Genomic DNA, 15,173 nt, shown 5'->3' on the forward strand with positions numbered 1-15,173 from the left:
GACCCTCTGGTCACAACGCGCTGGGCCAGAGATGCATGCTGGCTTTGCTGCCTGCCGTACTGTTCTTAAGTTTAGGTAAAACACTCAGCATGGCTATTATTAACCCTGAAATCACTGGGGCAGGTATTGTAAAACAGATTTTTCTTTCTCCTTCTATACTGAAAAGAGACTTTTCGAGTTGTTCTTGCTTACAATAGCGGTGCATTGAGGAGAATCTCAGTTCACAGTAGGCAGAGTCCGCTGGAGGCAGGTCTGGGTACCCCGAAGGCCGGCCGGCCCAGCCTGGAAGCCTGCGGGGACGGTCCGCGAGGCTCTCCTCGCATTTACCTCCGGGATATGGTCCTCGTCGCCCCTGGACACCCTGAGAGAGATGCTCCTTTTCTCGGTCTCTCGCGCCCGCCAAGAGCGACGCCTCCATCTCTCCCGGGCCCCCAGCTGTCCAGGTGGGCCCCAAGAAGGTCCCCTCCGGGAGTGGCCTCCTCCTCACGTCCCCGCCTGCCTCGAGGCGGCCACCCGGGGATGGGGGCTGGCGCGGTGCCCGCCAGGCGGGCAGTGGGAGCTTCCCAAACCCGCTCCCTCCCGGCCCCTGCGCGCCCCATCCCTCCTCGCGCATCCGCGCTTACTTCGCCGGCCCCGGCGGCCAGTCTCCCACACGCCCCGGCCGGTCCCCGGACAGCGCGCGGACCCCAGGCCCGGGCCCCGCGGGGCTCGGGCGACAGGGCTCGGCCAGGGAGCCCGAGATGCCCCGGGGCCTTCGGATCGCTGGGTGCGCCCGCCCCTCAGGCTCCCCGAGCGGTGCCCTCGGGCTTCGGGCCACGCGCCGCCTCCGGCCCGCTTCCCCAGCAACGTCGCACCGCCGCCCCTCGGTCGACAAGGGGAACCGCGGCGAGTCCCACCCCGCGCCGCCGGGACGCGGCGGAGGCGGCGGCTCCGCGGCCTGTGCGTGCGCAGCGCCCCCTGCGGCCGCGTCGAGCGCAGGCGGCGGCGGAGGGAAAGAGGGAAGGAGGGCGCCGCCCGCCCGGCCCGGCCCCTTCCCCAGCCCGCCGCCCACCCCCTGGCCGCCGGCGGTGTCCGCGCCTCCGCGCCCGCCCCTGATTTCCTCTGCACCGTGGCGGCGGCGGCGGCGGCGGCGGCGGCGGCGCCTCCTCGTGCGCGCGGTTATTTATTTCCGGGCCCCAGAGCGCTTATAATGGAGCCGCTGTCAGCGGAACCTTCTGCCGCCGCCGCCGCCGCCGCCGTCCCTCCTCTTTTTTTTCCCGACAGATCTTTGTTGTGTGGGAGGGCAGCAGGGATGGACTTGAGCTTGCGGATCTCCTGCTAGAGCAGCCGCGCTTGGAGAGGGCGCCGCAGCCGCTACGAGGAGCCGCCGCCGCCGCCCCGAGACGCGGCCGGTCCCGGCCTCAGTCCGCCCGCGCCCCCGCCCGGCCTGCTCGGCCCGCGCCTCCCGGCAGAGTCTCCTCCCGGCGGCAGATGTGTGTGGGGTCCGCCCACGGCGGGGACTATGGTGAAATTCCCGGCGCTCACGCACTACTGGCCCCTGATCCGGTTCCTGGTGCCCCTGGGCATCACCAACATAGCCATCGACTTCGGGGAGCAGGTAAGCCCCGGCCGCGCCCCGCACCCTGCGCCGTGCTCCCTCTGCCTTGGCCTTAGACGCCCGTGCGGCAGGGGATGGGGACAGAGGAGAGTCACCTGCTCCGAGTCTCTTTTTATCCTGGAACAGTTGGTTGGGTTGACAGCTTGTCAGAGATGACTTTCTAGCATTCCATGCCCCCGTCCCCCCAGTTCTTCCGCAGACTTCTCCAGCTCTCCCTGGAAAACGTTAAACGACCGGAGGGTTTGGAGCTTCACCTACAGAAGGATTTTTAGTGCACAGAAGGAGTATTATGTAATTTGTGATTATGTAAACCTCTGGTTTATAAGTAAAATGTAGTTCCTAATAGCTTGCGTGCTGGGGTTTTTATTTATCCCGAGTTTGTGGTGATGTGATCATGAGGAGAATTTTGTATTAGAAAGTGTCCAAGTTGATTTCCCAGGTACTTCTTTTTTTTTTTTTTTTTTTTTTTTTAAGCTCATGTATGGATTAGAGGCGTCCCATATGTGTCCTGATAAGCCGACCATTGGCCATCTCTAGTTTGGGGGGGGGGTTGTTGTTGTTGTTTTTTTGTTTTTTCCTTTCTTTCCGTCTTGCACCACTAAAGAAGGGGAACACATTTTTGTTTGTTGCCTTCTCATCCTTGTTTCTTCTACATGTTTTCCCCCATTTCTCTCCATGTGGCGTCATTGCAAATCGAGCGCTGCAGCCTCTCCAGCAGCGGGGCACCGGTACTCCGCACTTTGCCTGTGCGGCCCGTTTTCGCAGGCCTGCGGCGGGATGCAGTTGCATTTTTAAGGCCCGGAAGAGGATTGGGGGAAGAGGGCAGCAGCCTGTCACCTTGATGGGCAGCGGTCGGAACTGGCCCCGGCATGTGATTGAGCAGCTCCTGGCGTTGTAGTACTCTTATTTCTTTTCCTTTAAGTCAAGAGACCTCAAAGGATGTTTATATAGAAAAGGCACCTATCTTGATGCACCTTTAGTTTTAAAAAACCAAACAGGTTTTCGGAAGGGGGTTCATTTGACTCCTCCCTTTGATGAATGTCTGCTTGCATTTGTCTCTCTGTGCTCAGAACTTTTGACTGATTGCAACTGTTTAGCTCCCGAGTACTTAGCCCACCTTGTAAGCTACTTTTTAGTTCGAATTTTATTGCTGACAAGTGTTCACAATGTATTGCAGCATAGCCTCTGGAGACCTTTGTCTGGCTAGTAAGCCAATTTATTTCCTTTGATGAAATATTATATCTTTTCTGTTGCCACTTTGCTCTGGCAGCACCTCCCCAGGGTCCCCCAAGGGCTCCTCTGATGCTCCACCTCCACCCACCCACCCCCAAACCCTTCCCTTTTTGCATAATTAACTGGTGACTTTGGGCATTTCCTCTAATCTTTGGAAAGGTTTTTAGGCCTGAATTTATTACACTGCACATTTTAGATGAGTCAAGTGCTGTGTATTCACCTCAACCTTTTACTGTTTTAAAGCTTATCTAATTGGAGCTGCCCCAAAGGTTGGCAGAAAGTCCAGGCTGCTCACCTGATCGCTTCTCCCTGAAATGTAGCAGCTGTGTGTGTGTGTGTGTGTGTGTGTGTGTGTGTGTGTGTGTGTGTGTGTGTGTGTATTATATAGGGATAACTGAAGAAATGAGTATTCTTTGCCATAATTAAATGGCCTGAAACATACCACAGTATTGCCTCACATTTGCCTTGATTTAATGCAAGGTGATATAACTAAGGATTTGATTTGAGTGTAAAGAAAGGGGTCTCCCTGAGGTCACAAAAGGGAAGCTAGACATAAAAGATGACTACACAGGTGGTCTATCCTAGTGGGACTAATAATTCACACTCATCCTGAGATGTTGCTAACCTCCTTGTCATAGGTGACATAAGCAAAGTGCTGGAAGAGTTGTCTTGTTGCACCAAAGCAAGTTTTATCAGTAAGTGTCCTTTGAGGTCCTTATCCCTTAAGCACCAGTGTATTTATGAGGTTACAGGCTGCCTGGTGGTAGAGGTATTTTATCAGAGTTAGGGGTGGGGAGATGGAGGGAAGAAATTGATATGTTTCCAAAACCTGGCTTTGCCTTCCGGTATCAGATGATAATTTTGCAAAATGGGGCAGGGTGCAAAGAACAGAGAACTTACTTTTTCTTACTGTTAAACTGGAGGGAAAGCATTGCAGTGTGAGCTAAAGAGTGACCTGGTCATAGGTGGGTCATGAATAAAAGAACATTGTACCCCAACTGCTTTGAGACACAATAAAGAGGAGGAGCAGTGAACCTATTATATACAAATACGGGTCTACGGGAGACTTGTGAAAGTATGCAGCTCTTGAGGTGGAGTCTTGTCATGTTCTATGGACAGATGGACACACGTAGGTTTCTACCGTTCTTCTTTCAGAGTGGGCAGGTGTATAGTATACCTTGCTATGAGTGAACAGTGATTCACATTTCAGTAATTTACTTATTCTAAAGTAGGTTAGGTGACACGGGAGTCCAAAGGTCAAAACAGTCCTTGGTTCACGGGTGTTCGAGATGATGAAGAAACCCCAAATTAAAAAATAAAATAGCTCATTAGCTTTTAAGTCTCTAATTTGTCAAGAACAGAAGGATACTGAAATCATTGTAAATGTTCCCTAGATGAGTTTTTTTTTTTTTTTTTTTCACTGATAATAAACATTTCAGTTTGTGGTTTCTGTCAGAAATGTGGACAGACCCTTTAAAATGAAAACCCAGCTATAGGCAAGATTCCACTGAAATTTGAATAAGCAGCACATGTGACTGTGTGAAGGAACTACACATTATCTCAGAGCTATTAGTGCCACGTGTGGGGCTGCTGTGAAGAAGCCTGTAACAGCCCGTCCAGGGCCTCCTGATGTTTTCCATGAACGTTACCCGTTATGTAGAGCTTTCCCTGTAATGTTATAGGCCAGTCAGGGAAGAAACCCAAATATTATGGAATATTTACTCTAATGAAATCTATCATCACATTTTTCAATTTTGATGGTGGCAGTAATTTAGGGGTGGAGGCAAGTGTTGAATTCTACACTGAAAAAAAAAAAGCTGTATGGAATAAAATGACCTGCTTTTTTTTTTTTTTTTTTTTCTTTTTTGCGGTACGCTGGCCTCTCACTGTTGTGGCCTCTCTCGTTGCGGAGCACAGTCTCCGGATGCGCAGGCTCAGCGGCCATGGCTCACGGGCCCAGCCGCTCCACGGCATATGGGATCTTCCCAGACCGGGGCACGAACCCGTGTCCCCTGCATCGGCAGGTGGACTCTCAACCACTGCGCCACGAGGGAAGCCCATGACCTGCTTTTTAATATTAAGCATAGGCACCATGGAAGAAATGAGAATACACCCTTATTGCAGAAACTAAAACAATGTTTGTAGAACCCTTTAGCTGTGTAGAACACTTGAAGGTAGTTGCAGTATATGTGGAATTAGCATTTTATTTCTATTTTTACAGATTGAGAAGCAAAAGTATTCATTGCTTCCATTCATCGAGCACTTAGTATGTGCTTGTAACATCTCAGCACGTGTTATATATGAGGAAAGAATAAGAGGCCTAGGCATGTTAAGGCCCTTGTCCAAGTTCACACAGGCAGTGCAGGCCAGAGCCGGGGCTCCAGCCATATCCTGCTGGCCCTTAGCCACTCTGTTCTCTGCTTGCACACTGACAGCCACCCCCAGGAGTTCTTAGACATTTAGAAGTAAGCTCTGGCTTTTCGGAGTTCCAGCCTTGGCTTAAATGTAATCTTAGCTGTCATAGTTTGAATTTTAAAGACTCAACAGATGTAAGCCAATCATAACAAGGTTTCTCAGAAAAGGGAGATTGTGACCAAGAGGGCCACATGTAAGAAGGGCCAAATTATCCAGATAATTAATTAAATCAATGCTGTATCTTATTTTGACAAGGTTGGCATAGCCTTTGGTTAAAAGAGAGGAAAAAAAAAGATGAGAAACAACTGATACTTCACAAAATTATTTAGAAATCACTTAGTCTTTGTCATTAGAGCAATATAGATTGCTAAAGAAAGATGGAAGATATGAAGATACATTGAAGAAATACAATGTATTCCTTCAGAAGGGTCTGCAAATGTCCATGTGATCTCACCATATTCAGAGGACTGTGATTTGTTTAACATTAAACTTGATACAAAGTCCCTGAATTCCTTAAAAGCCAAGTTCACCAAATTAGGTAGAATAAATCAGTGATTTTTTTTATAAGGTACCTAATGACACTTAAAATGTTAAGGACAGCTCTTGTGAAGACTTGAAAGAGAAAAAGTTGAAGTTGTTCTCACTTTAGAAGAAATGTGTTCTGCTCAGTGCCGGGCAGTCTACTCTTTGACACTCAGGAGATTACTTGAGTTCTTTCAGTTAACCCTGAGTGAATCACTGAATTTGGTTGGGTCCAATATAATAGATCAAAGACCCAAGGGATTTATCTGTGAACGAAGAGTTTTGTATATGGATTGTTGATTACTAGAGTAAGATGTATAATAGGAATGTTTCATGTTTCCCCAGCCCTCCTTTCTAACTTAAGAAACCTAGAGTTAGGCTTCCACAGTATAAGAGGGTTTCAAGTTACTAACATCACAAAATGGGGGGAAAAAAAAAAAAAGAGAGAGAGAGAAGCCCAGGAAAAGTAGCTTAATAAATGTTCTCCTCATCTACTAAGTAGAGAAATGCCCCCCACCTCACCCCGCTTTAAAAAAAGGTCTCCAGGAGGTACAGGAATTTTTTTTTTTTAAGTGAATGTTGTGCATGGCACTGGCCACTACTGGGCAGGGATTCGTCATCCAAGTTCACTAAGTGATGGAAGAGACCTCCCCAGGCAGAGCTTGCCCTAAGTAATAACAAAAGTGTCCATCGTATGTTCCACTTTCCAAAGTACTTACAGACAGAAAAGTAAATCCCAGGTTAAGTTTCTAAGTAACTGTCGGTGAGAGACTTTTTTTCTCCTCCAATCTATGCTATACTAATGGACTAAATCTCAAAACAACATTTATTTTTTTCTAATTATTAAAGTAACATATACCATCTAAAGTTTGATTACATATTAAAAAATGGAGGAAAAATGTAAAAATACCTCTAATTCGACTCTGAAGAAAAAACCCCTTTAACGTTTTGGGTATCTCCTGCCAATTTTTTTTTTCCCATAATTGAGGATATACATATGTGTGTGTACATATATATATATATATATATTATATATATATAAATAAATAATATATATATATATATTTCACAGAACACAGGCATTTTTCCCATATCACTTAAAAGTATTTAACTGTGATTTAAATAGCAGTATAATGTGATTGCATGAGCATACAGTAATTTCCTTTGCTGTATATTCCCCTATTGTTTAAATGCTGAGGTTTTTTGTTTGTTTTTTCCAACATAAAGTTTCAGTGAGCATCTCTGTGTAATAAGTAGATAATGTGTTTTCTCTGACTGCCTTGGGCTTTATGCCTAGCATAATTTGAGGCCTGTTTCAGCTTCTCATTCATACATAGAAAATGAGGTCACTGGCAGTCCATATTTAGTCAAGGACACCGTGACCTCGTTAGTCCAACTGATACTCACTTCTCCACTGTGTTTCCCAGTTTCCTTTAGAGGTACATCTGTGTTTATAGTACCTCTCTTTCACTGCACTTAGGTAAGTAGATTATTTCTAGAGCCACAGAGGTATAATTCTGCGGTTTGTTTCTTTACTCATTTATTTATTGAGGTGGTTTGATGACCAGCCTAACTACTACTTTGTCAGAATACATCTTCCCAAGCATCTCCTTCAAAAGATAATCAAATACTTCTTACGTCAAGACAATATCTAAATCTCTTTCTAGTTGTACATCTGATTCTTTAAAAGCAGTTTTAAAAGCGTACCAAGTAATATCGTTTATAGCATCATCTCACTTTTTTGATGTGACAAGCCCAGTTTTATATTAATGGCCAGTAATTGGTTTCCATGTCTTTTTGCTCTGAAATAAATAAACCTCTTTAAACTTACACCAGAGTGACTTGGGTCATATCTACATTTAAAAAATTAAATCCAGTGTTTTTTAAACACCTATGGCTTTATTAGTTGATGTGGCAATGTCATAGAAATATAGAAAACCCTGTTTTATTGCAGAATTATCTAGATATGAGCTACCTCTGTGAGTGCATTTTCTTGATAACTGAAGCTTATCCTTTATATTTTTTAAAGGTTTTTTTTTGATGCGGACAATTTTAAAGTCTTTCTTGAATTTGTTACCGTATTGCTTCCATTTTATGTTTTGGTTTTTTGGCCGCGAGGCATATGGTACCTTAGCTCCCCGACCAGGGATTGAACCCGCACCCCCTGCACTGAAAGGCGAAGTCTTAACCACTGGACCGCCAGGGAAGTCCCTGAAGCTCATCCTTTAAAATGCAAATCACTGGTTTTCTTTTTCTTTTTGTAGTACAAGAAATCTATATTGCACCTTTCTCTACCATAGTAGATAAATACTATATGCAAAACTCAATGAACATTTTTTTGGTGGCTTGTGACTGTTGTGCTGGCAATCAACTGACAGGATATCCGCTGACAGGTGATACTCAAAATACTTAACAAAGAGTTTGGCACCGACTGACAAAATAAAAATAATAATTAATAAAAATAGCTAATACATGTTGAATACTTGCTTTTTAATTTTCTGCTTTGGATCTGCTCTGGGCCCCCAAAACTAAAATCCATTAGAAATCCATGAAAAAATGAAGAATAAATAATTTTGGAGGTCTCCCTTGCGAAAAAAGTTATACACTTTGTTAAACTAGCTCTCCTGCCCTGCCCTATTTTGGTTTCTGTTCTAGAGAGATTCTAGAGTCAATGTCAGGTAAGTGACCTTTGCATAAGGGAAGTGTTGCCAGATTTGACCCAGGCCCTGCTCTTAAATCAGGTCCTATTTGAGAAAACATACATGAAACACTTTTGCAGTCAGAGCATCACAGAGTGAGACGCCTGGTTGCACGCTGCAGTTTGTGATAACTAACGTACGGCGGGGTACTCCGTACTTGCAGTAGCGCGGTGAGTCTGTGGTCATGGCGATGAACAGTAAACCACACAGAGGCAGTTCTTATCTGGAGGTTGTCACCCTTGCCTCATTCTCCGTAAATTCTCCTGTCCCCAAAGTGGATACCACCCATCTGCAAAGATGAGAATAGAGTCCCAGGATAGGGAAATTAGCAGACTTCATATCAAGCCATACAAACCCCAGGTTTGTTTCTGTTTTGTTTTAATTTTGCTCTTTCTGTGGTTTGGGGATCACTCAGCGGCTGTGCCAAAAACCAAGTACTGCTCACGATGCTGAGAACAAATGAGCTTAAGATGACCAAGACTACAGTTACCTCAGTCAAGTGAAGACTTATGCGTCACAGCTTTCTGGTTCTGTATGGCTGCTTCTCCATGCCAAAAATGTTTTCCAAGTCCACCTTGGGAAGGGAAAGAACTTAGTTATTTGTCAGGGCAAAGGTGGTATTTATTCTCCTAGATAATGAGTTATCAGAAAACAGCCTGGACCACTGGTCCAGGAATGCCACGTGGTCCCAAGGGACAGATAGACCAGCTTCATTTCTTGCGGGAAGAGTACGTTTTGGTCTAAGTTAGCTCACGGGCCCCAGCTGGCTTTTACATTTTTTATGGGGTTTTGATATCACAAGATCAGTGAGGCTTTCCACGAGCCTGACACCCAGCGCCGTTACGGGGTTGCCTTTCTGTAGATGGGTTTGTCAGTATGAATGGGCAGTCCTCTTACTAACGTGGGTCCACGTCTCTGTCCCCAACCTCAGGGAGGGGGGAGGGGCTGTGTGTATGGTTCCTCCTTCTCCAGCACAAGTTGGCGAGAGGCACCTCCAAGCCCACGTTCCCAGTGCACTTCCAGTGCCTCGTCTGGGCTCATCCCACCTGGATGGGGACGGCGGCCGGCCCTGGGGACCTGTGACTTCAGGCTGGGAGGAAGTTAAAAGCAAACGTGGGACTCCCTGGATAAGAACTTTCAAGGGTGACTAGAAGGGTGAGGCTGAGGCTCCTCAGGACATTCAGTTGGAATTAAATGGCTGAAAAGCTGGATGTTTTTAAAAGCAGATTAACGAGACTTTCTAGGGAGAACGCTGAGGCAGGAAGGAGACAGGGCAGAAGTGGGCTTTGTGGCCGTAATCCTCCCAGGATGTGAGAACTAAAAGTAGCTTATTTTGTCAGAGAGACAAAGGATTAGTTTGGGTCAGGAAGCTTTCCGGGTTGTGGCCCAGCAAGAGCTTTTACAGGGTGAAAGCTGGTCACTCCTGGTTGTTTTCTTAACTAAATAATAATGAGTCCACATCAGTCAGCTTGTCAGAATCCCTGCTCCGTTTTTTTTAGAAATATAACATTAAATCTAGGGAAGTTTTTGAGTCCCGGACTGTCGTTTTCTCATGTGCCAGTTGGCTTAGGTGTGGCTGCTTTGTGTTTTCAAAGCTGTCTTTAGGATGATAAGAAGTAGCTATGCTTACAGCTGCTCCATAAACAGCCCGGAGATCTGTTGGCCACTGGGTCATGCATTTCAATACAGGGGAATGGTAGTGTGGAGAATCTAAAATAGCAGATGACAAAAAAGAAAAACAAATTGTCTGAGCGCTCTAGATGGTTTGGCAGGAAAGTTACCGCGCTGGGACACAGCGGTCTCCCACGATGTGTGGCCTAAACTTGACATTTTATAAAGACAGACAGCGCAGAGCACAGTAACAAGTAACCACGCTTCGTAAGAAAGAGGTAACTTTCACCTCTTCATGATCCTAGCCAAGACCAGCGCAGAAGCAACTGGAAAGACCCTTGCCACCAGCCCGATCCAAAATAGGAAGTCAAGGGTCTCTTCTCTGCTCCAGACTCGCATTCAACTGTGGTTTTTTTCTTGGGATGGGTTATGGTTCTCATCCCCTCCCTTTTCCGATGCAGCGTTGCATCACCTGGAGCCCCACCTGAGGTCAGGGCGTACCGCCCCTCCTCCCACACTAAGGCCCACACCTTTATGTGCCAACACCACCTGGGCCTCACACCTATTGGGCTGCTTACCAAACCTGGGCCGTTCCCTGACACTGTTGGTAGTTAGTCCAAGTGTTTACCAGTCTTCCCCGGATGAACCAGTGTTTCAGCAGCGAGGAGAAAGGAGCTTGGACTGAGTTCTGAAGATCCACTAAAGGGCCTTAAGCAGTCGGTGGCAGCGAGCATCAGTAGCTGAGCTGCAGAACCACTTTTGTTTTTCTAAAATTCTTATTTACTCTAATTTCTTTTAGGCTTAATATGTCTTCTGTCAGGGGAGGAGGCCGGTGGACCTGTTTTTCCTTCCTTTTTAAAAATCACAGTATCGTTTACCTACAGTGAGGTACACAGATCGTACATGAACAGGTCCATGAGTTCTGACAAATGACAGATGCACACCGTACATAACCCACACCCCAGGCAAGATATGGAGGGTTTCCATCAGCCCAGAAGGTTTCTGGTGCCCCTCCCTCCGAGGCCACAGCTGTCCTGAGTGCTGTGGGAGCCTTTTTAATTGCTAAGACAAAGTGATACACATGCCTTTGGTCCCAGATAACTGAGTTCGCGGCCACTCACCGTTGCTGCAGTGTGTAGCGCTGCTACTCTTTCCTGTTGCAAACTATGGCTCAATGTTGTGGATTTTAGTGGATTTAAGGCAGGTAGAAAATTTGACTTTCTGTGTAAAATAACTTTTCCCCTTATTTTGTACGATTTGGTGTTTTTTGTTTTTTCTTTTTGCCGTACGCGGGCCTCTCACTGTTGTGGCCTCTCCCGTTGCGGAGCACAGGCTCCGGACGCGCAGGCTCAGCGGCCATGGCTCACTGGGCCCAGCCGCTCCGCGGCATGTGGGATCTTCCCGGACCGGGGCACGAACCCGCCTCCCCTGCATCGGCAGGCGGACTCTCAACCACTGCGCCACCAGGGAAGCCCGCGGGAGTTATTGTTTAATGGGTAGTTTCAGTTCGGGATGAGTAAGTTCTGAAGATGGATGGTGGTGATGGTTGAACGATATTGTGAATGTACTTAATGCCACTGAACTGTATACTGTAAATGGTTAAAATGATAAATTTTATGTTATGTATAGTTTATCAACATTTTTAAAATTTTCATTAACTTCATAAGCTACTCAGAAAGCTGGTGGCTTTTGAAGAAGATCTCTCTTTAAAAAAATTTTTGTTAATTTTATTCTGGTTAGAGTCATTGTATAAAGAAGACAACTAAATAAAAGTATCAAGAAGAAAATGAGGATATATAGCATTATCTCTAGGCCCACGACCTAGAGATATTGCTATTTATTATTTTAGTGCATGTCCTTCTCATCTCTTTTCTATCCGTGTATTTTCAAACAAAATTATAACCTCTTTCCACTTTGTATCACAGGCAGTTTCCCTTGATTTTAAGTATTCATCTCAAATATGACTAATGGCATTCTTTCACAAGGATACGCCATAATTTACTTAACAATACTCTGTAGCTAGACGTTCAGTTTTTCCTGTTTCATTCTATTACAAATAGCGCTCTGAAACATTTTTGTTCAGAGATCTTTGCTTCTGATTATTTCTTTGGATTAACACTAGAAATACTTGTGCACATGCGCACCTTTTCACGCCTTCCACTGTGTGCGACACCGCATGGCTGTAGAAAGTTGTCCCAGTTTCCCCTGCAGGCGCCTGTTGAATGTGGCCCCGGCCCCCAGTGGACAATCCCAATCAGGATGCCATTTTACCGTCCAGTGAGTTCTGCCCCCGGAAACTGTGTTCTACTTCTTTCAAAGCCACATGGTACTGAACTCCTTCAAATGATTTCTTTTATTAAAAGCATTTTTTTAGATGCTGAGACATCCATTCAGTTTTTCATCATGTGATACGTTTAAACTCTTTCAGGACTTTCATTCTTTTCAGTAAGCACACTTTGGACCGAATTCGTACTCCCCTTGGGATTAGGCAGAAGCACAGGGAGGAAAAGGGGTGAGTGACACCCGTCAGAGTGACCACCATCAAGAAACCTAGAAACAATCAATGCTGGAGAGGGTGCGGAGAAAAGGGAGCCCTCCTGCACTGTTGGTGGGAATGTGAATTGGTACAGCCGCTATGGAGAACAGTATGGAGGTTCCTTCAAAAACTACAAATAGAACTACCATATGACCCAGCAATCCCACTACTGGGCATATACCCTGAGAAAACCATAATTCAAAAAGAGTCATGTACCAAAATGTTCATTGCAGCTCTATTCACAATAGCCCGGAGATGGAAACAACCCAAGTGTCCATCATTGGATGAATGGATAAAGAAGATGTGGCTCATATATACAATGGAATATTACTCAGCCATAAAAAGAAACGAAACTGAGCTATTTGTAATGAGGTGGATAGACCTAGAGTCTGTCCTACAGAGTGAAGTAAGTCAGAAAGAGAAAGACAAATACCGTAGGCTAACACATATATATGGAATTTAAGAAAAAAAAATGTCATGAAGAACCTAGGGGTAAAACGGGAATAAAGACACAGATCTACTAGAGAATGGACTTGAGGATATGGGGAGGGGGAAGGGTAAGCTGTGACAAAGCGAAAGAGAGGCATGGACATATATACACTACCAAACGTAAGGTAGATAGCTAGTGGGAAGCAGCCGCATAGCAGAGGGAGATCAGCTCGGTGCTTTGTGACCGGTGCTTTGTGACCGCCTGGAGGGGTGGGATAGGGAGGGTGGGAGGGAGGGAGACGCAAGAGGGAAGGGATGTGGGAACAGATGTATATGTATGACTGATTCACTTTGTTATAAAGAAGAAACTAATAAAAAAAAAAAAAAGAAAAGGGGTGAGTGGGTTTTACTCATACATCTGGGGAGATATCTGTCCCTGCAGGTTTCACGGCAGAGAAAAGTGCTTTTTTGGATGAGTTCAGTGATGCCCAAGAAGTTTGCATCCCCAAACTTCCTGGATGAACTCCTGGGAGAGGAAGAAAAACTTAACCGACCTCCAAGGTGCCAGGTCCTGCCTGAGGCTCCTGGCATGTACGGTGGGGTCGTCACCTTCCCCACTTTAAAGATGAGCAGATTGAACAGCTGTGCCAGGTCGTTCAGTCTCTCTGCAGAGCAGCCAGTCTACTCTGACCAACAGTTCATGCTTAGGGTCTCCGAGGAGAGTATTTGGAGTTGACTGTTCTAGGGGAATGCGGAGCTAGTGATATTTAGGGGAAATAGAACAGAAGGTGTTCTTCTCTCTGTTCTACCACCCTGCCCCTGGGTTCTTCAGTTTAAGCTGGTCTTCTTGCTATGTACAGCCCTCCTTGGAGAAAAGCAGCAGAGCAAACAGAGAGGGGAAATAGTTCATGCTTATTGAGAGAGGCCCTGAGTCCCTGTGGCTTCTCTGTAGTTTCTAGTAGTGCTGCAAGCTGACTATGAGAGAAAGAATGTCCACTCCTGATAGGCGCCCCTGGACTTGACCTCCTCCATCCCTGCACCCACTGGCTCTATGACCTTGAGCAAAGAACTTGACTTCTGGGGGCTTCAGCTTTCCCAGCTGTTAAATGGGTATAAAGGGTTTCTGTACCTTCTTTTGGAAGGGCAGACCACACAGAGACTAGACAAAAAAGAGCTTGAAAAGTCTGAAGTCCTGCCCCTATGTAAAGCAGTATTACTAAGACTTTGAGCCAGGCATGCTGCTGCTACACCTGTTTATTGTCACCCATCCCTGACTAGAGCTGACTGACTGTTCTTGCTCTGTGTTGAATCTGTGACTCTCATTAAGGGGACTTGCTAAACCAGAGCCAGCTGGGTTAGGGGCAAGCAGGGACAAAAGCATGCTGGAGGGCAGATGCTGGAAACACTTGGATTTTACATGTGCGTCAGCAATACTTTCGCTGTTTTTTTTTTTTTTTCCTACTTTGGGGAAAAGATGTTTCAGGCTGGATTTGCTCAGTAGTGGGTTTTTTGTTGTTGTTGTTTTTGATTGTTTGGTTGGTTTTAGTTGAATTACTAGCATTTAAGTAACGTGCACTTTTTGAAATGATAGGTTAAATTTCATTTTCTCTTTATCATAGGCTGCTGTTTGACACAGATTTTGGGGAAGGTAGCTACATGTACCACTGGCCCCTTCTCCAATCTAGACATACAAATGGTACCAAGCCTTTTTCAAATTTGTTGACCGTTGTGGCAGTAACACACCAAGGTGTTTCAAACAAATTATGGGGCTGCTTAATGAGCTGAAAGTTGTAACCCTCTTTCTCAGGTGCTTACTATATCGTTTTGGAGTGTTTTCCCTATTAAATGGAGAATAGTTTCACTATTAATGGAGAATATGGAATGCAGGGCGCAAGAGTGTCTTCATGAATGTGTTCATTCAACAGATGTTTCTTGAACACCTACGGCGTGGCAGGTCCAGTGCTAGTCACTAAAGACGGAGCAGGAAAAAGGACTGACTTTTAGCTGTGCAGCGATGAATCTAGAAGGGCAAACAGACAGGCAGGCACCTACCAAAAGGATGTGATCAGGTCTGAGATGGGGGAAGCATAGGGTGTTTATCCCAGGATCCTATAACCCATCCTAAGGGTCA

General features: G+C 45.9%; 1 protein-coding gene across 1 annotated transcript in view; it reads left to right on the forward strand.

Moving 5' to 3' along the window:
* Positions 1–1,260: 1,260 nt before the first annotated feature.
* ANKH (ANKH inorganic pyrophosphate transport regulator) overlaps positions 1,261–15,173 on the forward strand; it is a 138,364-nt gene continuing 124,451 nt past the window's right edge. Inside the window, exon 1 of the mRNA XM_079702038.1 lies at positions 1,261–1,597. Coding sequence (XP_079558164.1) covers positions 1,502–1,597 — 96 coding nt within the window. The 5' untranslated portion in view covers positions 1,261–1,501. The remainder of the gene's footprint in view (positions 1,598–15,173) is intronic.

Source organism: Hyperoodon ampullatus (assembly GCF_949752795.1).
Source record: "Hyperoodon ampullatus genome assembly, chromosome: 4".
Classification (NCBI taxonomy): domain Eukaryota; kingdom Metazoa; phylum Chordata; class Mammalia; order Artiodactyla; family Ziphiidae; genus Hyperoodon; species Hyperoodon ampullatus.